The sequence below is a fragment of the Neoarius graeffei genome, chromosome 16, assembly GCF_027579695.1.
Source record: "Neoarius graeffei isolate fNeoGra1 chromosome 16, fNeoGra1.pri, whole genome shotgun sequence".
Taxonomy (NCBI): Eukaryota; Metazoa; Chordata; class Actinopteri; order Siluriformes; family Ariidae; genus Neoarius; species Neoarius graeffei.
The window spans coordinates 70,770,456-70,795,172 of NC_083584.1; the positions used below are offsets into that span (position 1 = coordinate 70,770,456).

The 24,717-nt window shown below is 42.6% G+C and overlaps 1 protein-coding gene across 3 annotated transcripts in view; it reads left to right on the forward strand.

The window, feature by feature from the left end:
• Positions 1–24,717, forward strand: part of LOC132900195 (endothelin-converting enzyme-like 1) — a 154,414-nt gene that overhangs the window by 111,297 nt on the left and 18,400 nt on the right. For all 3 annotated transcript variants that reach the window (XM_060942228.1, XM_060942226.1, XM_060942227.1), the window contains exons 12-15: positions 15,782–15,840; positions 16,160–16,211; positions 23,014–23,081; positions 24,139–24,263. In XM_060942228.1, the coding sequence (XP_060798211.1) occupies positions 15,782–15,840; positions 16,160–16,211; positions 23,014–23,081; positions 24,139–24,263 (304 nt within the window). The remainder of the gene's footprint in view (positions 1–15,781; positions 15,841–16,159; positions 16,212–23,013; positions 23,082–24,138; positions 24,264–24,717) is intronic.

Sequence of the window (24,717 nt, forward strand, 5' to 3'; positions counted from 1 at the left end):
GCTTTTTGGAGATGCTGATTTCCTTTTCCAGCAGGACTTAGCACCTACCCACAGTGCCAAAACTACTACCAAATGGTTTGCTGACCATGATATTACTGTGTTTGATTGGCCAGCCAACTTGCCAGACCTGAACCCCATAGAGAATCTATGGGGTATTGTCAAGAGGAAGATGAGAAACCCCTGACCCAAAAATACAGATACGCTGAAGGCCACTATCAAAGCAACCTGGGCTTCAATAACACCTCAGCAGTGCCACAGACTGATCACCTCCATGCCACACTGCATTGATACAGTAATTCATGGTAAAGGAGCCCCAACCAAATATTGAGCTTATGAATGAATATACTTTTCAGAAGTTGGACATTTCTGTATTGTAAATCCTTTTTTGATTGATCTTAAGGAATATTCTAATAATTTGAGATACTGGATTTCTGATTTTCATGAGCTATAAGCCATAATCATCAAAATTAAAACAAAAAAGGCTTTAAATATTTCACTTTACATGTAATTAATATAGAATATATGAAAAGTTTACCTTTTGAATTAAATTATGAAAAAAGGAAATTTTCATGGTATTCTAATTTTTTGAGATGCACTAGTATATACAGTGGTGCTTGAAAGTTTGTGAACCCATTAGAATTTTCTATATTTCTACATAAATATGACCTAAAACATCATCAGATTTTCACACAAGTCCTAAAAGTAGATAAAGAGAACCCAATTAAACAAATGAGACAAAAATATTATACTTGGTCATTTATTTATTGAGGAAAATTATCCAATATTACATGTGAGTGGCAAAAGTATGTGAACCTCTAGGATTAGCAGTTAATTTGAAGGTGAAATTAGAGTCAGGTGTTTTCAATCAATGGGATGACGATCAGGTGTGAGTGGGCACCCTGTTTTATTTAAAGAACAGGGATCTATCAAAGTCTGATCTTCACAACACGTTTGTGGAAGTGTATCATGATACGAACAGAGACTCAGATTGTTTTGCAGGTCAAGGGGCCCACAGGGCCCCTCCTGGGAAAAAACAGGGGCCCATTTCTACAATGGGGGGCCCAGTGATTATCCTTCAGTTGAAGCGAACCTAGTGAGCGAAGCGAGCCCAATGAACAGCTGGGGCAGCCCAGGGGCTGTTTTTTCTTCTCAATTCTGGTTTTTTTGGTATTAGAAGCCATATGAAGCAATGTAGATGACAAAAATCAATGCTTCAACCAAATATATTGAGATATTGTTTAATCAGTGGCAATATTTTGGAATTCAACCACAGGCCACTATATATCACATCTATATTATCTCCTCCTTGTAAATTATAGCACAAGAATGGGTTTGTTTTTTGCATGCTGTGACGGTCTAATTCTGCTTGTCTCTAATCATCTCTACTTCTAATTTCAGAGAATCAGATGGGATGCTGAATCTTCAATCTTGGGTTCAAATTCAGGCTATGAAGTTTGAAAATTAATAATGTCTGATACTAATGATACAACAGTTGTAAATCTAGTATGACTAATTACCTTGGGTATCAGGGGTATCAGTTTTTTCAGGTGAATGTACTCTCTTTCTGCCGAAGAATGAAAAAATAGATGTATTTTTCTTTTTTTTCTTATCCATGTTTTCTTGTCTCTTTCGAATATTCCTACATAGACCGTAAGATGCCATCTAGCAAAAGACTTGGATCAGGTTTTACTCGCTTGGAACGCTACAAACAGGGTGGCATAAATACACGAATGGGTCCGACGTATATTCAATATGGCGGCGGTCAAAACAAATTCATCCGATGCTGAAATCTGTTGAATATCCAGATAATTATATTGGAAGTTGCATATTTGTGCAAGATTTTCGATATTGAGACCATGAAGTCAAGTAATACCAGTGTAGGAAATTCATGGAAAATATCAGCCAGACCACAGGGCAGGCAACTCTGAAAAGTTGCCTGCCCTGCTCAAAAGTTGCCTGCCCCAATTTCAACTATAATCCGCCGTAATATCGCATAATTTTCAAAAAATTGTAAAAGAGGCAATGCATGTAATGTTGTATCATGCATGTAATTTCATATATTCAATTTAGTTTTATGATTTATTACTGGTGTTTATGTATATAAATGTATATGTGACCTATGTTGCTTGAGATCAGCCAAAACATCATGCTTCAGATTGATAGACCCAGTGACAAAAGCTCCATTGGCATATTTCCTAAGTCTATCTGGGGTTTTTCGTTTAGAAGAGGGCCCATATGCAGCTCTACACACCTTACAGTAGATAGTTTGTTTGTTGTCATCGGATACCAGCCAGTCAAACTCTTGCTTCCAACTGTCCACAACAGTTCTCCTTCTCTTGTCTTTATCATATTTTTGTTGTGCCTTCTTTCTCTCTTCTTCAGTTTGTTTTCATTTTTGAGAGGTCTTTAGTTCAGGTGGTTTTATCCCAAGATAGTCATACAACATTTTCAGATATTTGGAACAATTAACAATCAATTTTATGTGATATTTTGACAAAACTCATGTGGTACAACGCTGGTTTTCAAAGTCACAGACATAGATGTGACTTGGGGAGACTTGGGGTGGATTTCACTGAGCTGTGTGTATCGAGCTCTCTGATTGGCTGAACCTCCGAAGCAACAGCCAATCAGAGCGCTCGTTTCATTTCTAAGCGAAAACAATATGGCCGCGCCCGCGTCGGTAAACAAACCAACAGAATCTAGTGAAAATGTCTTGAAAAGTCCTTCAATATGATGAAATATTGAGAGAACGATGAACCCCCTCAAAGAGGGACCGCCCGTGGGGCTGGCAACTTGTAAATTCATTCCGCCCTTACTGCAAACTGACCACGACGGGCGGTGGGGCGAGCACCCATTTCCTACACTGGTAATACGCCACGAAACATTCCAAATAGGGTATAAGATGCTCACGTCCATATTGGCCCCTGCCCCTCTCGACAACGCGTTCATTATTCGAAATAGTGCATCTTAGACGCAGGCACGCCAACAATCTGAGTCTCTGTACGAATAAAGGAGATTTCTGAGGACCTCAGAAAAAGCATTGTTGATGCTTATCAGGCTGGAAAAGGTTACAAAACCATCTCTAAAGAGTTTGGACTCCACCAATCCACAGTCAGACAGATTGTGTACAAATGGAGGAAATTCCGAGACCATTGTTACCCTCCCCAGGAGTGGTCGACCAACAAAGATCACTCCAAGAGCAAGGCGTGCGATAGTCGGCGAGGCCACAAAGGACCCCAGGGTAACTTCCAAGCAACTGAAGGCCTCTCTCACATTGGCTAATGTGGTAATAATGGTTCATGAGTCCACCATCAGGAGAACACTGAACAACAATGGTGTGCACGGCAGGGTTGCAAGGAGAAAGCCACTGCTCTCCAAAAAGAACATTGCTGCTTGTCTGCAGTTTGCTAAAGATCACATGGTCAAGCCAGAAGGCTATTGGAAAAATGTTTTGTGGACGGATGAGACCAAAATAGAACTTTTTGGTTTAAATGAGAAGTGTTATGTTTAGAGAAAGGAAAACACTGCATTCCAGCATAAGAACCTTATCCCATCTGTGAAACATGGTGGTGGTAGTGTCATTGTTTGGGTCTGTTTTGCTGCATCTGGGCCAAGACAGCTTGCCACCATTGATGGAACAATGAATTCTGAATTATACCAGTGAATTCTAAAGGAAAATGTCAGGACATCTGTCCATGAACAGAATCTCAAGAGAAGGTAGGTCATGCAGCAAGACAACGACCTCAAGCACACAAGTTGTTCTACTAAAGAATGGTTAAAGAAGAATAAAGTTAATGTTTTGGAATGGCCAAATCAAAGTCCTGACCTTAATCAAATCGAAATGTTGTGGAAGGACCTGAAGCGAGCAGTTCATGTGAGGAAACCCACCAACATCCCAGAGTTGAAGTTGTTCTGTATGGAGGAATGGGCTAAAATTCCTCCAAGCCGGTGTGCAGGACTGATCAACAGTTACCGGAAACGTTTAGTTGCAGTTATTGCTGCACAAGTGGTTCACACCAGATACTGAGCACTGGGTTCTCTTTATCTACTTTTAGGACTTGTGTGAAAATCTGATGATGTTTTAGGTCATATTTATGCAGAAATAGGGAAAATTCTAAAGGGTTCACAAACTTTTAAGCACCATTGTAGGACACAGTTATATTTTCTGTAAAGCATAGTTATTATAAAACAGTTATTTTTCTGTAAAGCTGCTTTGCTACAATGTCTGTTGTTAAAATTGCAATACAAATAAATTGATTTGACTTGAGTTGATGAGCTAAACACAGCTTAAATAAATCACTGTGAAAATCATGTGTATTTACATGCTCGGCTTCATACTAGACTTCAGATTAGATTAGCAAAATGAACTAACTGTACCAGTTATGTACACGCACCAGAGGTACCAGTGATATCTGGCCCTGCCCTCTTAGCTCCTTTGAGCCTTTGACCTGGCCAAAAAATATTTGCTTGACCCCCCCCACTTGGCATCTGCCCCTACCCTTTTATCTTGCTAGACCCGATCTCTCAACCTGACACTGCTTCCTCAGCTGTCTGGTCCTGCCCACCTGACCCTGCTCTCTTGCCTCTTTGGATCATTTAACCTTGCCCCACCCTCTCACCATCTTTGGCCCTACCACCTGCCTATATCCCTTAGTTCTGTGAGCCATTTGGCCTTGGCTCCTAAAAATATTTGCAACAATATTTGCTAATTTATTTTAAGACACCAATATGACCATTCCCCTCTATATCTGACCCCATCCATTTGCTGTCTAGACATGTTTACTTGGCCCTGGTTCCTGAAAAGTGTCAGGGATGGGTTGGAGTCAGATACATGTGCAGAAGAAGATTTATAAATTAAAGTGACACCAGGCAAACAATCCAAATCGGTGAGCATAAATCATAAATGGTAAAAAAGCAAAAGGTCGGGTGAGGCACAAACACATTATCTAAGACACAGATGAAAAATGGAATCACAGAACAGGAACGAGAATCAGGAAACCAGGAGATCAGTACAGGAAATAAAGCTTGGTAATGTGTACATAACATAGCGCAATACTTTGCATCAAACGTGTGTTTTCAGAGTCTTTATATAGGCACACTGATGCGCCTTAATCCTGTGCAGGTGTGCATGGTTAACGGCACGTATGCGAGAGTCCACTTGGCATGCCCACAGTCCGGAGTGTGCCTGAGAGTCAAAGAGTGTAAATCCATCCTTCCTGGCCTGGAGATGAGGCCTGACGCTAGATGCCATGCCATCAGTGCATCACTCTGAGCTGATGTGGTACCAGATTCTTGGCTTAAGTGGGGGCTTGGGCTCAGGCTCAGTACAGAGCTTGGCCTCTGGACTGGAAGTGGGCTCGGGCTCAGGACAGGACTTGGACTCTGGGCTGGATATGGGTTTGAGCTCTGAACATGACTTGGACTGGATACAGGCATAGGTTCGAACTCTGGACAGGAATTGGGCTTCAGACTGGACACAGGCCTGGGTTCGAGCTCTAGACAAGACTTGGGCTTCAAACTGGACATAGGCTTGCATCGTGGACTGGTCATGGGCTCCTGGCTGGACACAGGCTGAAGTTCTGGACTGGACTCGGGCTTGAGCTCTGGACATGATTTTGACTGGGATCGAGGTGCTGACCTCTTCTGCTCCTCGGACCTGCCTGATCCATCCTGATGCCCTATGTCTGGCTGGAGTCTCATCACATCACTCCTGTGGAGGATGGCCCCATATGGACAGTTGAAAGTCACACTTGGAAGACACTCTGGACACTTACAGTAATGCTTTTATGGCTGAGGACTACAGTTGGCTTGCTAACTTTGGGACTGCGGTTGTCATGAGCAGTTTTGCACTCAAGTGTCCATTAATGAAAAGTTATAACATCAACGAAATTGACTTCATGTCAAAACTGTTAATGTTATAGTCATGTTGTCTGTTGTTGTCCAGGTGAGGATTGGTTCCGTTTTGGGTCTGGTTCCTCTTGAGGTTTCTTCCTGGGGGAGTTTTTCCTTGCCACCGTTGCCACGGGCTTGCTCATTGGGGATATATTAGGGATAAAATTGGCTCATGTCTTGGGTCATTCAGATTCTGTATAGCTGCTTTGGGACAATGTCTATTGTTAAAAGCGCTATACAAACAAACTTGGCTTGACTTGACTCTGGACTGGACTCAGGCATGGGCTCGAGCTCTGGACTGGACCTGGACCTTGTACTGGATGTGGGTTCGAGCTCTGAACCTGACTTGGACTCTGGACTGGACTCAAGCATGGGCTCAAGCTCTATCTGCACATCGTTCTGGTCCTGGTCAGGACTCAGCGGTGAGACGACGACATGTTCATGGCCGGGTGGCAGCAGAGCAACAATGCCTTCATAGTTTGGTGGTGGCGAAGCAATGGCATCTTCATAGCTGGACAGCAGTGGAGCAACAACATTGTCTTCATAGCTGGGCAGCAGCAGGATTACGACGTCTTCATAGCCAGCTGAGGCAGAGGCCGCCCTGTTGTCCTCTGGCACCAGTTCTGGAACTGGCACTGGTTCCTGCACTGGAGCTGGCATTGGCTCTAGCACTGGCTCCAACTCTGGCATTGGCTCTGGCACTGGTTCTGGTACTGGTTCTTGTGCTGGAGCTGGCACTGGCTCCGACTCTGGTGTGGGGACTGGGTCTGGCTCCGACTCTGGTTCTGGCACTGACTCTGGCTCTAGCTCTGGTTCTTGGTCTAGCAGTGGCTTTGGTTCAAGTGCTGGCTCTTGTCCTGGCTCTGGTGCTGGCTCTAGCTCTGGTTCAGGTGTTGGCTCAGGGATTGACTGTGGAACGGACTGTGGGACTGGCTCTGGAGCGACGGCCTCTAGGAGGAGCTCAGGAGTAATTGTCTCCTCTGCTGTCGCTGCGTCAGCCACTGGGAGGAGCTCTGGAGCAACGGCCTCCTCTGCTGCCACTGCATTGGCCTCAAACATGACCCCCCTCCCCCCCCCAAAAAAAAATCATGGGGTCCTCCTTCTCTAATGCTTCATAGATGTAACAGAGCATGACCTGAAAAGCCTGCGAGCTCCGGAGGCATGGGTGCTCTTCTCTCATGAGGTACTCGGCCCATTGGCGTGCCCATCCCGTAAGCCAGGAGATCATGCAGCTTACCCAGAGAGGTTCTGGAGGCTTAGGCTCTTCTAGAGTCACATAAAAGAAGGCACACTGCAGGCTGAATCCTCTAGGGTGATATACTTCATCATTGAGTGCTGGGGTGGCTATTCCAATACACTGCTGGAAAAACAAGGCTTGGGGCTGAGGTATGAAAATCCGGAAGTGGCATAGAATGGCATGCGGGCATAGTTTAGCAAAGTATTCTGTCAGGGATGGGTTGGAGTCAGATGTATGTGCAGAAGAAGTTTTATTAATAAAAGTGACACCAGGCAAACAATCCAAATCGGCAAGCATAAATCATAAATGGTAAACAGGCAAAAGGTCGGGCGAGGCACAAACACATTATCTAAGACACAGACGAAAAACGGAATTACAGAACAGGAACGAGAATCAGGAAACCAGGAGATCAGTACAGGAAATAAGGCTTGATAATGTGTACGTAATATAGCGCAATACTTTGCATCGAACGTGTGTTTTCAGAGTCTTTATATAGGTGCACTGATGCGCCTTAATCCTGTGCAGGTGTGCATGGTTAACGGTGCGTGTGCGAGAGTCCGCTTGGCATGCCCGCAGTCTGGAGTGTGTCTGAGAGTCCATCTGGTGCACACGCCACAGTGCGCAGGTCTGACAAAAAGGTTTGCTAGAAAAGTGCTAAGTTTCAATAAAAAAATGCTTGTGTTATATTAACCTGTTGTTGTGTGATCTACTAATTTATGAAAATAGTGTGAAAATTGGGAGTTTTATTTGTAGATTGTAAAACTTTATCATGTTCTCATATTTTTTCTTCATCTGATGAAGAAAATTATCATGATTTTCACTTTCTAATTCATTTTTAGTTTTTCATTTTCATTACGACCAGTAGAATAGGCAGCATAGTGGTGCAGTGGTTAGCACTGTTGCAAAAGTGGTTAGACTGTTGCAAAAAGGTTCTAGGTTTGAATCTCATGACCAGGGGCACCGCTAGAAATTTTGGGCCCTCTGAAAGAATATAATATTGCCCCCCCCCCCCCCCCCCCCCCCCCAAAAAAAAGGGCCCTTAGTTTATCCAGAGGAAGTGTTGTTAGTGTAATTTTCTCATAAAAACACACATGAATTCCAAACTCTTAATTTGTCAGTCACCAGTAATGACCTGAAGATCTGAATACCTCTACTGGATCTGAAGACCTCTACTGAACTGATCACAGAAGACAGACATTGCTTATACCCTGATATTACTTTTCACCACTAGGTATCAGTATTTAATTATATTAAATCATGATTTTCACTTTCTAATTCGTTTTTAGTTTTTCATTTTTCATTATGACCAGTAGAATAGGCAGCATGGTGGTGCAGTGGTTAGCACTGTTGCCTCACAGCAAAAAGGTGTGCAAAATATATCCTAACCAAAAAGGTGTGCAAAATATATCCTAAGCAAAAACCTTGGATTAAATACGAGACCACACACCCAGATGCTGTGTTCATCGTGGCCAGGGATTTTAATCATTGCAACCTCAGGACTGTGCTACCAAAGTACCATCAACACGTGAGCTTTCCGACAAGGGACAACAACATCCTGGACCATGTCTACAGCAACGTGAGAAATGGCTACAAGGCTGTGCCCCGCCCCCACTTTGAACAGTCTGACCACATCTCTGTGTTCTTCTACCCAGCTTACAAGGCCCTTCTCAAACAAGCCCCCCCAGTGAGTAAAACTGTTAAAGTTTGGAATGACGAGACTGATCTGGTGCTCCAGGACTGCTTCAGTTCTACAAACTGGGATGTGTTTAAGACTGCTGCTTTGAGAGAAGACTGTTCTGTGGATTTAGAGGAATATGCATCTGTGGTCACCAGCTACATCAGTACGTGTATTATTGACATTGTCCACTCCTGTACACCCTCTTCACCTACGACTGCACCCCCACCCAGAGCAACACTTCCATCATCAAGTTCGCTGACGACACCACTGTCATTGGGCTGATCACCGGCGGAGATGAGAGAGCCTACAGGGAGGAGGTGGCTCAGCTGGTCTCCTGGTGCCAGGAAAATAACCTCTCCTTGAATGCTGAGAAGACCAAGGAGATGATTATTGACCCGAGGAAGAGGAGGAGAGACCAGCACACCTCACTGCACATCAATGGGACACAGGTGGAGAGGGTGAAAACATTTAAATTCCTCGGAACTCACATCAGTGAGGATCTCACCTGGACACACAACACACAGCAGACCATCAAGAAGGCTCAACAGAGACTTTTCTTCCTGAGGAAGCTGAGGAAATTTGGACTGTCCACCAAACTCCTCAGCAACTTCTACAGGTGCACAGTGGAGAGTGTCCTGACAAATTCCATCACTGTGCGGTACGGGAACTGCACAACTCAGGACAGAAAGGCTCTCCAGCGTGTCATTAAAATGGCACAGTTCATCTGTGGAGCTGTCCTCCCCCCACTACAGACTACAGGACATTTACAACACCCAGGTCACAAAAAGGGCACAGAGCATCATCAGGGACCAAACACACCCACAACACAGACAATTCACGCTCCTACCATCTGGCAGACGCTACAGGAATGTGAAAGCAAGGACTACTAGACTGACAAACAGTTTTTACCCCCAGGCCATCAGGCTTTTGAACCACGGATTATAATCACCATCTACCTCTATATTTCCATCAGGCTTTTGAACCACAGATTATAATCACCATCTACCTCTATATTTCCATCAGGCTTTGAACCACGGATTATATTAGCAATTTTGCACAAGACATTGCACAGTATACCTCTATACATTGCACAGCTACCTCTATGTTTGCACATTGTTTGTTTGCCTCTCTTTTTTTTAATGTTATTTTCATTTTTCATTCTACTTTTATATTTTGCATTCCATATGCACTTTATATTTTATATTTCATATATAAAAAAAATCTCCTTCTCACCCCCGGTGGGGGGGGGTGGTGGTATCCATGTCATCCTCAAGCTCGGGTCCTCTACCAGAGGCCTGGGAGTTTGAGGGTTCTGCGCAGTATCTTCGATGTTCCTAGGACTGCGCTCTTCTGGACTGAGGCTTCAGATGTTGTTCCTGGGATTTGCTGGAGCCACTCTCCCAGTTTGGGGGTTACTGCCCCAAGTGCCCCCACTACCACGGGGACCATGCAACCCTTGACCTTCCACATCCGTTCCAGCTGCTCTTTCAACCCTTGATACTTCTCAAGTTTCTCATGTTCCTTCTTCCTGATGTTGGCGTCAGCTGGGATTGCCACATCTATCACCACCACCCTCTTCTGCTCTTTGTCCACCACCACTATGTCCGGTTGGTTAGCCAGGATCTGTTTGTCAGTCTGGAAGCTGAAGTCCCACAAAACCTTGGCCCTGTTGTTCTCAGCCACCTTCTGTGGTATGGCCCATTGAGACTTGGGTACTTCTATTCCATACTGGTTGCAGATGTTCCTGTATACTATCCCAGCCACTTGGTTGTGCCTCTCCATGTACGCTGATCCAGCTAGCATCTTACACCCTGCTACTATGTGCTGGACTGTTTCAGGGGCTTCTTTGCACAGTCTGCATCTTGGGTCTGATCTACTCTGGTAGATCCTGGCCTCTATGGCTCTTGTGCTTATGGCCTGTTCTTGTGCTGCCATGATTAGTGCCTCTGTGCTGTCTGTCAGTCCTGCATTATCCAGCCACTGGTAGGATTTCTTGATATCAGCCACTTCCTCTATCTGACGGTGGTACATGCCATGTAGGGGTTTGTCTCTCCAGGTTGTCTGTTCCTCCTCCTCCTCTGCACTCTCATCAGGGTTCTGCTGCCTGAGACATTCACTTAGCAGTTCATCCTTTGGGGCCATCTTTCTGATGTATTCTCGGATTTTCGATGTTTCATCCTGGACCGTGGTCTTGATGCTCACTAGCCCTCGGCCTCCCTCTTTCCGCTTAGTGTATAGTCTCAGGGTGCTGGACTTGGGGTGGAACCCTCCATGCATGGTGAGGAGCTTTCTAGTCTTGATATCTGTGGCTTCTATCTCCTCCTTTGGCCAGTTTATGATACCAGCGGGGTATCTGATGACTGGTAGTGCGTACATGTTGATGGCTCGGACCTTGTTCTTACCATTCAGCTGACTTTTCAGGACCTGCCTTACTCTCTGGAGGTATTTGGCTGTGGTTGACTTCTTTGTGGCCTCTTCATGGTTTCCATTAGCCTGTGGGATGCCAAGGTACTTGTAGCTGTCTTGGATATCACCTATGTTGCCCTCTGGTAGGTCAATCCCCTCAGTCCAGATCATCTTGCCTCTCTTTGAGACCATCCGGCCACACTTGTCCAATCCGAATGACATCCCCATGTCATCGCTGTAGATCCGGGTGGTGTGGATCAGTGAGTCTATTTCTCGCTCGTTCCTGGCATACAGCTTGATGTCATCCATGTAGAGCAGGTGGCTGATTGTTGCCCCACTACGGAATCGGTACCCGTAGCCGCTCTTCGTGATGATCTGACTGAGGGGGTTCAGGCCTATGCAGAACAGCAGTGGTGATAGCGCATCTCCTTGGTATATGCCGCACTTGATGTTGACTTGGGCAATGGGTTTTGAGTTGGCCTCTAGGGTTGTCTTCCACATTTCCATTGAGTTCTGGATGAAGGTCCTTAGGTTCCCGTTGATCTTATACAGTTCCAGACATTCCAGTATCCATGTGTGTGGCATTGAGTCGTAGGCTTTCTTGTAGTCAATCCAGGCAGTGCACAGGTTGGTCTGTCTGTTCTTACAGTCTCGGGCAACTGTTCTATCGACCAGTAGCTGGTGCTTGGCTCCTCTGATGTTACTGCCAATTCCTTTCTGTGCCTCGCTCATGTATTGAGCCACATGCTTACTCTTTTTTGCCACAATGATGCCTGACAGGGCCTTCCATGTTGTGCAGAGACAGGTAATTGGCCAGTAGTTGGATGGGATGGGTCCCTTCTGGGGGTCCTTCATGATTAGGACTGTCCTGCCTTGGGTTAGCCATTCTGGGTGGGTTCCATCCTTCAGCAGCTGGTTCATCTGTGCTGCTAGGCGTTCATGGAGTGCAGTTAGCTTCTTCAGCCAGTACGTATGGATCATATCGGGGCCTGGTGCTGTCCAGCTCTTCATCTTTGACACTCTTTTTTGGACGTCTGCCATTTAGATGGTTACTGGTTCTTGTTCTGGGAGGTTGCTGTGGTCAGCTCTTAGGTCCACTAACCATTGGGCATCGGTGTTGTGTGATGCCTTTCTTTCCCATATGTCTTTCCAGTATTTTTCCACCTCAGCTCTTGGTGGGTCTGACCAGTTGTTGTTCCCCTGCCACTGAGAGTACACCTTGGCTGGTTCAGTGGAGAACAGCTTGTTTATTCTCCTGGCCTCTCCCTCCTTGGTGTATCTCTTCAACCGGGTGGCCAGAGCTGTTAGTCGCTGTTTGGCAGTTTCGAGTGCCTCTGGTATGGAGAGTGAGTTGTACTTCCTGGGTGCCCCTTTATTCACCATGTTCCCTTTCTGTAGTTCAGCTAGCTGGCTAACTTCTCTCCGTGCTGCCTTTATCTTGGCCTCTAATCGTCTCTTCCATGGTGGATACTGTTTGTTATGTCCCAAGCCCACCTTGTGTCCAAGCATCTCCACGATTACTGTTGCTGTACTGTGTATCAGCTTGTTGGTCTCAGTGATGGTTCTTGTGGAGATTGTCTTCAGAGCAGCATTCACATCTACTAGTAGATCTTCTGAAGGTACTTGGCAACTCAGCTTCGGTATTCGTCGGGGGCTCCAGGTTTCCAGTTGGGTCACGATCTTCCTTCTCAGGTCAGCAGCTCTTGTGTTGAGGCTGTTAGCTGTTGGGGCTTGGTACCCAATCTCTGGTTGTGGGGATGATGACATCTCCCCGCTGACCTGTCTTCCTGGCTCCCCCTTGCCGTAGCATCGTTGTTGTATTTCATTAATCTCTAGTTGTGATAGTAGATTTCGATTACGGATGTTGGAACACTGGGCTAATAGCTGTTTCTTTGTTAGCCTTGATTGTGGGTTTCAAAGTATCCAATGGTCCCACATTCGCTGCATGTATCCCCTCTCTCTGGGATTGCTTGTATAGTAGCATTCCAGCAAATCCGTATTTTCAGTCCTCGTCCATTGATGTCTTGTTCCAGTAGCCCATTTTATATATATATATATATATATATATATATATATATATATATATATATATATATAGGCTATATATTTCTTTTTATATTGGTAAGCATAGTTTGGGCAGGCAGTTGCAAAATAAGAATTTCATTACCCAATAATAAACCGCTGTGTCTGTTATTGTGTATATGACAAATAAACATCTTGAATCTTAGAGACCTACCCAGGCTGTAGCTAATGGATAAGCATGAACTTAATGTAGGCTGGCCTTGCTGTCGCAAGCAGGCTTCCAAATTCATCCTTATATCTCCATGTACTGACTCATTAAATTCAGTTAAATTTCTAGGTTGATGAATAACTATTTAATTGATAGAAGATTACATGGTGCACTGCAAGAAATCCACTGAGGTTTTTTTTGTTGTTGTTGTTGTTGTTGTGCCAATCGTAGTGGCTAGCACTGTCGCCTCACAGCAAGAAGGTCCTGAGTTCGAGCCCAGCGGCCGACAAGGGCCTTTCTATGTGGAGTTTGCATGTTCTCCCCGTGTCTGCGTAGGTTTCTGCCAGGTGCTCCGGTTTCCCCCACAGTCCAAAGACATGCAGGTTAGGCTAATTGGTGGCTCTAAATTGACCGTAGGTGTGAATGTGAGTGTGAATGGTTGTTTGTCTCTATGCATCAGCCCTGAGATGACCTGGCGACTTGTCCAGGGTGTACCCTGCCTCTCGCCTATAGTCAGCTGGGATAGGCTCCAGCTTGCCTGTGACCCTGTAGAACAGGATAAGCAGCTACAGATAATGGATGGATGCTCTGCCAATTTAATAGAAAAACACAGTAAATACAGTAATCAGCAATTCAGAGAAAAACTCAACATTCATCAACTTATCAAATAAAAACTTGAACAATAACAAGAAATATAAATGCGAACAATGGCAAACATCTAATACAAAGAGGTCAAATGGCAGAGAATAAATCCCTCAACCTCAAATATTTAGTATCTCAATGTTCAACAGCCCCAAGGGAAACAAATAGCTTAAAAGGGTGATCTTAAAAGTGGCCATGGCATTATTCCTTTTACATCGTAAGTCAAGATATCTAACAATCTTTTTAGCTAGCTTTTGTCCATTTTATATGCCACTTGTCCATTTCATTATTGGAATGTCTATATGAACGTTATCAGCTAAAATTGTACTTGCTTGCTATAGCTAGCTGCTCACATGGTTAATGCAGCATAAATACTAACAATCGGTCTGCATGAGCCTTAACCCGAAAGCCCTTTATTTACAGATTGCACTGTAAATACATTATCAACAAAATATTGCTCACTTCCTTCTGTTTCAACTGGGAGGGGGGTTGAGGCAGGGTTTCCTAATCCTGAGGCTGCATCTGTGCATGTTGAGGGCAGACCTCATTAGTGAACGACTTAATTATTAGCATGCACCTTAACCTAGCTGGCACACTAGCTGTATAGTGGACTTATAATTCACTGAGCTCTTTGCAGACCAAAGTTGCATTCATTACTCCTTTACTCCTTTTCATGACTGCCTCTCTTTATGTTTCTGGCAGCCCAACTTCTTCATGATGGTGTCAATTTACCATCAATTCTGCTTGTACTGTGCACAGCTGACGTTAGTCCTGGATTGGAAAGCAACAAACCTAACGTGGTGTCATGCTCTGGCTCTGCCTACACAAGACTGTACCATGTAATGAATAGGGAGAGGGGTGAAATATAAAGACTACCTATTCTAATAATTTTGTGGAAAATGGAAAACCAAACCAGAAGGTCGTTATATTTGCTCATTTTAAGAGACAAAATTATTACAAATATTTTTATTAAATTAACTTACAAATGGCAATAATATTAATATTGTCCGTGAGGGCCCCTTGTCAATGCTGGGCCCTTAGAATCATCCTAACTTTCCCCTCTTAACGGCGCCCCTGCTCATGACTGACAGGGGCCTTTCTGTGTGGAGTTTGCATGTTCTCCCCATGCCTGCATGGGTCTCCTCCAGGTGCTTCGGTTACCTCCCACAGTCTCAAGACATGTAGATTAGATAAAAATATCCAGCCACTTTGGTTGTACAAACCAGTACATACTTAGTGCCGGTCAATACTTAGTGCCATACTTAAGCCCGGATAGATTGCCTAGAGGGTTGCATCGGGAAGGGCATCCGGAGTAAACCCTATGCCAAATCAAATATGATCATAAATCGAGACAGCAACCCCTAATGGGAGCAGTAGAATATCGCAAATTCCCACAAGCACTACTGTAAGATTCTCAATTGTATGTGAGAATGTCAAATAAATTATATTTTAAGGCCATAAAACACTGTTGTATTTATTCTATTGAAGGGTGTTACAAATAGAAAAAATAATAATAGAAGCACTTCACTGTGAAAATCACAGCACCTGCTAGAAGCCGGGAAAAAGGCAAATACTGTTTTCATGTGTGTGTCCTTGTCTGAGAGTATTGTATATGTGCAGTAATACAGGTGTGCAGGTTTCAGTTTATTAAACAAGCCGATTAAACACTGCATGTGTGTGTGTTATATTTCCACAGGTGGCTTCTTCCACCCCAGGCACTCAATGCTTACTATCTTCCAAACAAGAACCAGATGGGTACGTGGCATCAGGCTCTCTCTCTCTCTCTCTCTCTCTCTCTCTCCATCCGTCTCTCTCTCTCACACACACACACACACACACACACACCTTATTCTTCTCTCTAGCTGAGGATTAAATTTTCCTTCCATAGAATCAATACATACAGGAGAAGAGAAGAGAAAGGATGAAAGAGAGAGAGGGACAGAGAGAGAGAGAGAGAAAAGACAAACAGGCATTAACTCAGAGCCTTGTTTTTTATCCTGTTTCTGACTCTATCACTCCTCTCATCACATCTCACTTCTCTCTCTCTCTCTTCTGAATTGTTCTTTTTTTCCAGTTTTCCCAGCAGGAATTCTCCAGCCGACTCTGTATGATCCAGAATTCCCACAGTGAGTATTTTCTGAAGCTGCTCCTGAACCACTCCACTGATTCATAAATGCTTTATAAGGTACACAGATCAGACAGTTTACTCCAGAGCTTCAATGATCTCTCTACTCCATCTACTGGAGATGCTGACCCTGTACTAATGACCTGACACAGCTGAGGTGCTATGATGCAGCTGATTATTTTTCTATCAGATACCTAACATATTTCTCTATATAATCTTAATCAGAGGCATGGCTTCTCTGGAGTAAGTGAATATTTTATGGGTAAAATGATGAATGAAGTTAAAGTTTCTCTGTAAGCATAGCAGATGAGCGCTTGGTCAGAGTATCCTTCACATTCTTGTTTGAGGAAAGTACATCAAAATGAACACAAACACTGACATTATTTATTAGTTAAATCAACACCACAGTGAATTAAAAGTGGAATAAAATCTCTTAAATCCTGCACACACATTACAATGTCATGACATCAATTTCACGTCTTCTGGCTTTATTAAGTTGTGCTTGAGACAAATAAAATTTAAAATATTAGGCTGTGCTGGATCAAGTGCTATTCTATACCTTTGCTACTGACTACTGAGTGTGGAAGCTTTTTTGTTAAATTAAACCAGTGATTAATGTGATAATTACAACTAGGACCAGGGCTGAACGATATGGACAAAATTTCATCTCAATATTCATGCCAGATATCTCGATATCGATACGATACAATATGACTACGGGTTCGGTGAAAACCAAGCATTTTTCAGAAAAATAAAAACATCATAATACAAAAAAATGTGGAAAGTGCAGTTTTATTTTTAAGAACTCACTGCCAGTCCTCAACATTAACATAAATTATGAATAAATAAATTACAAAATCAAACATTTTACTGCAGCTCTGCTTTAACAATAAATAACAAATGCAGCAGCTGGTGGAACACTGAAAGTGCACTGAAGTGCAACATCTTATATTCTTCAAAAGATCACATAACTGTATGCAGAAAATGCATTTATATGCATTATAACTCATTATAGAGTTTCGGAATGGCCACTTGATTAAAACGTGTTCGGGATGGTATTTTATAACACTTGTCTAGCATCCGAACCATTTTTTTAAAGCCCTCTTTCGAGACTGTGTACACAGGAACCATGTATTTTGCAATGTGGTACGTTATAGAGTCTGTAATTTCTTTATGTCTGGTGGACGTCGACTCGTACGGTGTAACGCTACTGAACGCATCAGCAATCAAACTTTGCTTTGGCTTATTTTGGGATGATTGAGAAGTCCCCGGTGTTTCTCTCATTGTCATACACTCTTCGTGCAGCATGCGATGGTGTTGTTTCAGGTGGTGAAACATGTTTGTTGTGCTACCTTGCTTCATCGCAATTTTTGCTAAGCACGACCTGCACAACACCTCACTCTGGTTAACATCATCCTTATTGAATCCAAAATACCTCCAAATAATGGAGGATGATTTATTTTTTGGCACCAAGTCAGATTCTGCACCGTCACCGGCTGCATTATCTTCCGCACTCATTTTCTTTCTTTCTTTTTAATTTCCCCGCTGTGTCTGTAGTGTGTGTGTGTGCGCGTCGGTCTCCGTCTCCCTCGCTCCCGCCCTCATAATATGTTTGTCATTGGTTGGCTTCAGCTGTCAATCCACAGCAAGCATGAAATAAGGTTTGTGGTTGGCTGGCCTTAGCGGTGCATTCAAGGGCAATCGTAAAAATGATGTTTGTTGTGACTGCCAGAGCTGTACATGCAGGGCGAGCATGGGGAGGGGAAATCTATATCGTCTATATCATTGCTTTTTCGATATTAATATCTTGAATGTTCATATCTAGATATAGATATGATAACGATATATCGTTCAGCCCTAACTAGGACTATTCATGCAGTAATATATTAGTTTGGTTTAAGGCTGGGGCAGCACGGTGGTGTAGTGGTTAGCACTGTCGCCTCATAGCAAGAAGGTCCTGGGTTTGAGCCCAGCAGCCGACAAGGGCCTTTCTGTGTGGAGTTTGCATGCTCTCCCAGTGTCTGTGTGGGTTTCCTCCAGGTGCTCCGGTTTCCCCCACAATTCAAAGACATGCAGGTTAGGTTAATTGGTGGCTCTAAATTGACCGTAGGTGTGAATATGAGTGTGAATGGTTGTTTATCTCTATGTGTCAGCCCTGTAATGACCTGGCGACTTGTCCAGGGTGTACCCCGCTTCTCACCCATATACCCCTTTTCCACCAAATCAGTTCCAGGGCTGGTTCGGGGCCAGTGCTGGTGCTGGTTCACAACTCGTTCAACTTGCGAGCCAGCTGAGAACCAGTTTGCTTTTCCATAGCTCGCGGTGCTAAGGGAAGCCACGTCATTACGTCGCTGTATACGTCAGTTACGTCGTTGTATACGTCATTACGTCGCTGTATACGTCAGTTACGTCACTACGTTTGCATAAACCTTGGCGGGAATATCGAAGCAAAAACAACACGGAAGAAGCAGCAGCAGCAGCAACAACAACAATAATAATAATAATGGATGACTTCGCGTTTGTACAGTTGCTGCTTCTCGTTGCTTAAAAATGGCGATCTTTCGCGGTCTTGTTATTGTTGTTGGTCTTAACAACTCCTCCCCCCCACTGACGTAAGCGGTTCTTTCCTCTGGCCCAGCAGAGAGTTGGTGCTAGCCTGGAACCGGTTTTTCTGGCCCCAGAGCCAGTTTTTTGTCAGTGGAAACAGAAAACCCGGTTCCAAACTAAGCACTGGCCCCGAACCAGCCCTGGAACTGCTTTGGTGGAAAAAGGGGCAATTGTCAGCTGGGACAGGCTCCAGCTTGCCTGCAACCTTGTACAGGATAAGCAGATGATGGATGGATGGGTTTACTTGCTTTTAAACATGTGTACGCAAGACGGCTATGTCCTGCAGTTGTTCTCTGTGGTGCAATAACAATGTAAATAGTGGTATCAGTATAGCACCAAGTGACAGCTGACTAAATAAACTAGCGGCATGTCTCAAGTCACATATTTGTGGACTGAAAGCACTGTTTTTAGCAGTAGTATTATGGGTTTTCTAGATTTCTAGGTTTTGATTTCAGACTCAGGTCATGAGAACAATCATGCAGACAGCAGAATTTTTTTAAAGAGAAACACAGCTCATCGGTGTGTTTAATGTCACTGTGCATTAAAATTACTAAAGATTACATTTTGACTTGGAAACCAGATGGACAGAGTTGTTTTGGCCCTGATATGCCATCTAATGGATGCTGCTTTTAATTCTTTTGGTGTAAGATACACAAGTGAGTGTGTGAACAATGCTGCTTACGTAGCACCTGCATGTGTTCATTTTCTGAAAGTAAAATACATTTATGCTTTTGAACCCATTCAATTCAAAGGCAAGGTCAAGCAGGTTAATGACTATGATGTCTTAATAAATATATCAACTTTGATAATGGTGTGATTTCCACTACTGTAACTAAAATTAAATAAAAAAAAAAAATTCATTGACCTGCTAGCCATATTTCATGGACCCCTGGGTATCCCCGGACTCTACTTTGAGAATCACTGGTCTAGACGCTAGTGTAAAACCCCATCTCATATGCTTCTATACTCAAGAATAACCTGAACTACATGTGTAGCACTTACTACACGTAAGATGTTTATGGACCAGTTACTAGGTTCGGAGGGAAAACAGTTATAAATGGTTAAATAATAAAACACACACCTCAGACCAAAAGTTAGTTTAAATTCTGGCTTGTTTATCAAAAAAAAAAATAGAAGTAGTTCGGTAATTGCAATTGAACTACACACTCACACCTTTTGCATATAATTGCAATAAATCAGTTAAAGGAAAATAATAATACATTATTCAATTGACTTAAACCTATTTGGTTTCAATATCGAATTTGAGCTCAGTTTCAATCCTAATTTTAGTCTTTATCCATCACAGGTTCTTAATCAGTTCCCACTTAATTGTTTAAGCAGCAAGTTGTGTTTTAACTATGTATCTTGTTTATCAACTCAACATACAGATTATCAATTCAACATAGGCCTATTTTAGAATCATGGAACCAAGTATTACTTTCCTAATAGCAGGCTCTTCAACCTAACCCACTGAAATGCATTCAGCATCTCCACCAGTTGGAAAATAACACATTCAAATGCAATATCAAATTAAAGCCACCTAGCAGCCTTGATGGGCCCTCGCACGTGTGGTTCTGCAACCCAGGACATTCCGCCACCCAACAAAACAGTCACATGTCATATATTCATCAAATGTTCAAAGGTGATGTGCATGTTGCAAATGCCATGACTGCTTGACGGATGCTAGACAAACAAAGACTGTAAGTGTGTGTGTGTGTGTGTGTGTGTGTTTCTGTGGTGTGAAAATGTACATTTGTATATGTACAAAACTATACATGTGTCTCCTCCTTATCTCTATCTCACGCTGTATTCTTAAGTCATCTATCTTTCCTGTGTCTGCAGTGTGTGTGTGTACATGCAGAGTTTTCATATGTCTGCAACAGAATGCACAATGATGGCAGATCACTATTATTGTGTGTGTGTGTGTGTGTGTGTGTGTGTGTGTGTGTGTGTGTGTGTGTGTGTGTTTGTCAGAGAGAGAGAGAGAGAAGCCAAGCATGACAGAAAAAAATAAAAAATAAAATAATCCTTCGAAAAACAATAGGGTCTTCGCACCAAACGGTGCTCGGGCCCTAATAATGCTGAATTGTTCTAGCCATACAATTCAAAGTATGGCAAGACCATTCATGGTATGAAACCCATAGTTTGAAAGGTTTTGAATGTTTTGCTTGACAGGCATCTCCTCTAGTAAGATCTTATGAGGTTGCTAGGACAACTATTCATGTCATTTTTGTACTGATCTAAGGGTTCTGAGTAAGGTTCTAGCCATAAATTCTGAAGAGTTTTGTTTCAATTAGGGGGCGCTGTGAAGTCCCTGGGCCACGCCAGGGGCCAAACGTCTGTGGCTGAGAAGCGGTTACAATGACTGATGTGTGTATCAAATTTCATGAGTTTTCATGCATGGGAAATGCCTCAAATAAAGCCAAGCGCGACAGAACAATAATAATAATAATAATAATCCTTCGAAATAGGGTCTGTGCTCGGGCCCTAATAACATTCACAGTTCAACAAATATTCAGTTCAAAATCTGTATCATGAATCAATGAATGTGCAGTTATCAAGAATACTAAAGTGCTAATCAATCAGTCCATTAGCAACGAGTGCAAGGTAGTCTTTGCTAGCAACCGCGTGAGGCAGTCCATGCAGTGTCCGTGTGATCCGAGGGAAAGGTGCAGTTTAGAACACTCTTACCGCGATGTAGAGATTCACTTTCATCAAGAATAGTCAGTCGGCTTTGCTGTAGAAAGTCCACGTTCTCAAAAACACAGGAAAACTCTTCCAATGTAACTCACAGTCCAGGCTCTTGAAGTGGGTGGCTCCAGGTCATCGCCAGGTCATCACAGGGCTGACACATAGACACAGACAACCATTCACACTCACATTCACACCTACGGTCAATGTAGAGTCACCAGTTAACCTAACCTGCATGTCTTTGGACTGTGGGGGAAACCGGAGCACCCGGAGGAAACCCACGCGGACACGGGGAGAACATGCAAACTCCGCACAGAAAGGCCCTCACCAGCCACGGGGCTCAAACCCGGACCTTCTTGCTGTGAGGCAACCGCGCTAACCACTGTGCCGCCTACTATTAAACTAAACTGACAAAATAGTTCACAAACAAGATGAAATACTAATTTTAATCTTCTTACTCTGATTTTAACATTGTTTTTTATCACTAATATGAATTTGTAAAATGATGAAATTCTGCTCAATATTTATTCTAATTTATTCAACTAATTATTAACTTATAAGCTATTTTCATCTGGGTTACACATGCAGATGATTTTAATAATCTGAATGTGGAGCTCAGAAAATCCACTTCATCAGCTATGTAACCTGAGTAATACCAGGAACTTTCCTCACGTAAATTCTGACATAATCTTTGGACTCAAGTCATTGACGCTGACATGAATACGACCCTTAGATAGTACACTTATGTAGCTCTGTATTAAACACTCTGTAACTATTTTCTGTGTTATAATGACCTGTGGTGTAGCTAATACACTGTAGTTGATCTTCACATTATTATATATCACCTTTAAACACAACATTAACCGACACAGCTAGATGTTTCGCTAACATCCTCACAAAACCAATGAGATGTATGGTCAGTCCTTTCAATTATTCCTTCGTCCTGGCAGTCTTTATTCAGCCTTGTCTTTTCTTTCAGTCCTCCTCATTGTTAAAATGTCATCAGGTTAAAAAAAAGAAAAAAGTCTCTGGGACAGGTTTATAGATTTAACTACACCCTTCTTTACTTCCCCCCCTCCCACACACCTGAATGTAGTCCTGCCATCAGCCCAGATCGGTTAGTCATTTTGTCCCTTTGTGTTTGTGTGTGTGTCCGTGTGTGTCTGTGTGTGTGTGCAGGTGTCACACTGCAGGAAAAGATTGTTGGCTATTGTGAGAAAGGTTCTAGTCCATTAACTCAGGTGACAATTACAGAAAGAGAGAGTCTGCAAGGCTTTTGTGGGATTGGCTATAATCAGAGGTTGACAATTCCATCGTTCTATTGATCTCTTTTTACAAAGGAAGAAGGAAGTCATTAGAACACACATGGACAAAAATATTAACCTTGCAGTCAGCTGCTATCTTTTTCCAACAAAACCTGCTTTTGTTAATATGAGGAAGTGCACTGCCATCTATTGGTGACTGTAGAGCTGTGCCGCATAACATTTCCCTTCGTTTTCTTTTAGGTCTTTAAATTATGGTGGAATTGGAGCAATCATTGGACATGAGCTAACACATGGATATGATGACTGGGGTGAGAGATTTCATCTCAAACATTTTTCAAATTTTTTTTATTAAGTTAAGTGTAGTTTTAGCCAACAAGAACGTGAGCATATAGTCTCCAGTTCAGCACAGAAATACTACATTAGCAGTCAAGTGAAGTCAGTTTATTTGTATAGTGCTTATAGTGCTATAGACCTTGTCACAAAGCAGCTTTACAGAAACATAAAGACTTTAAACATATGAACTAATTTTATCCCTTGTAAATTTATTTATGCCTGAGGCGACAGGAAGTGAGTCAGATGAGAATATTGTTATGGTTTCCATTTGATTTGTATATATCATTTCTTTAATTATTGTGATATTTTATGAAATATGTATAAATGGTGCTTGTGGGAATGATGATTAAAACCTAAAGAACTGACACTATGCTCTTTTTAACGTAAATGTATCAGCCTGTTTCTTCAGTCCAGACTCTCTTTGGTCCAAATCTAAGTTCTCAATTAACACAACATCTTGAGAAAAAAAATCACCACAAATCAAATAAATTAAAACATTAAAATCCAGTGCTATAGATAAACTGTGACATCAGTTACTATGTTCTGTCTGGCGGTTTAGTCAAAAATTAGTTAACCACATAAACAAATAAATCACTTGGTGATTTCTTGCTGTTATTTTTTATTTTGCAAAGTATTTGGTTTACTATTTGCAGAGACTAAATCTCCAAAGTCAGATATAAAATTGGGATTACAGCTTTCTTTCTGCTGGAAAATCATAATCCATAGGATGAACTCCAGGATAAAAAATAATCAGCAGTTAGTCCGTTCTTACAGAACAATAAGGACCTGTGCTTAGGCACGTTTAAAAATTTTACTTTTTAATTGTGTCAGAATTTCCATGATGTAAATTTTAAATAACCTTGTTGAGCTGGAAATAAAATTTTAGTATTTTTGTTTGCTGGAAGGTCTCAAAACAGCTCTTCACCCGACATAACTTTATAATACTGTGGCCTTTATATTTGTGTGCTTGCACGTGTGTGTGTGTGTGTGTGTGTGTGTGTGTGTGTGTGTGTGTGTGTGTGTGTGTGTTAGGTGGTCAGTATGATCGCTATGGTAACCTGAAGCAGTGGTGGACCGAGGAATCTTACAGAAAGTTCCAGAAGAAAGCAGAGTGTATCATCAAACTGTATGACAACTTCACCGTCTACAGCCAGAGGGTGAGCTAGTGCATGGAATCATGTCTCAATAATGTAACCAAAAACAGGTAAAAAATATATATATATTGTGACACCAAAGATTTTTTGTATTCTTATGGGTTTATAGTGACCCTGTTTGAAAGGGAGTCTCTTGTAGAGCTCTACACAGAACCTTTATGGCACCAAAATCTGGCCTGCAGCTCCTTTCATTTGGCCTGAGAGAACTTGGGGAAAAATAATCCTGAAATGGCCTGTAATGCACTAATACACTACTGCTCAACACTTTCACACTGTTCAGAATTTACAGCAAACCCGTAGTGTAGTGATGGCTATTGTACAGCACGAGGTCACATCTCACAGGAATAATCATTACGAGGGTAATAATATTGTAATAATATTGTAATATTCATAATAAGACTAATACAATATTTACAATTAAAACATATAATGCTTTGTAGAACATTACATGACAAAA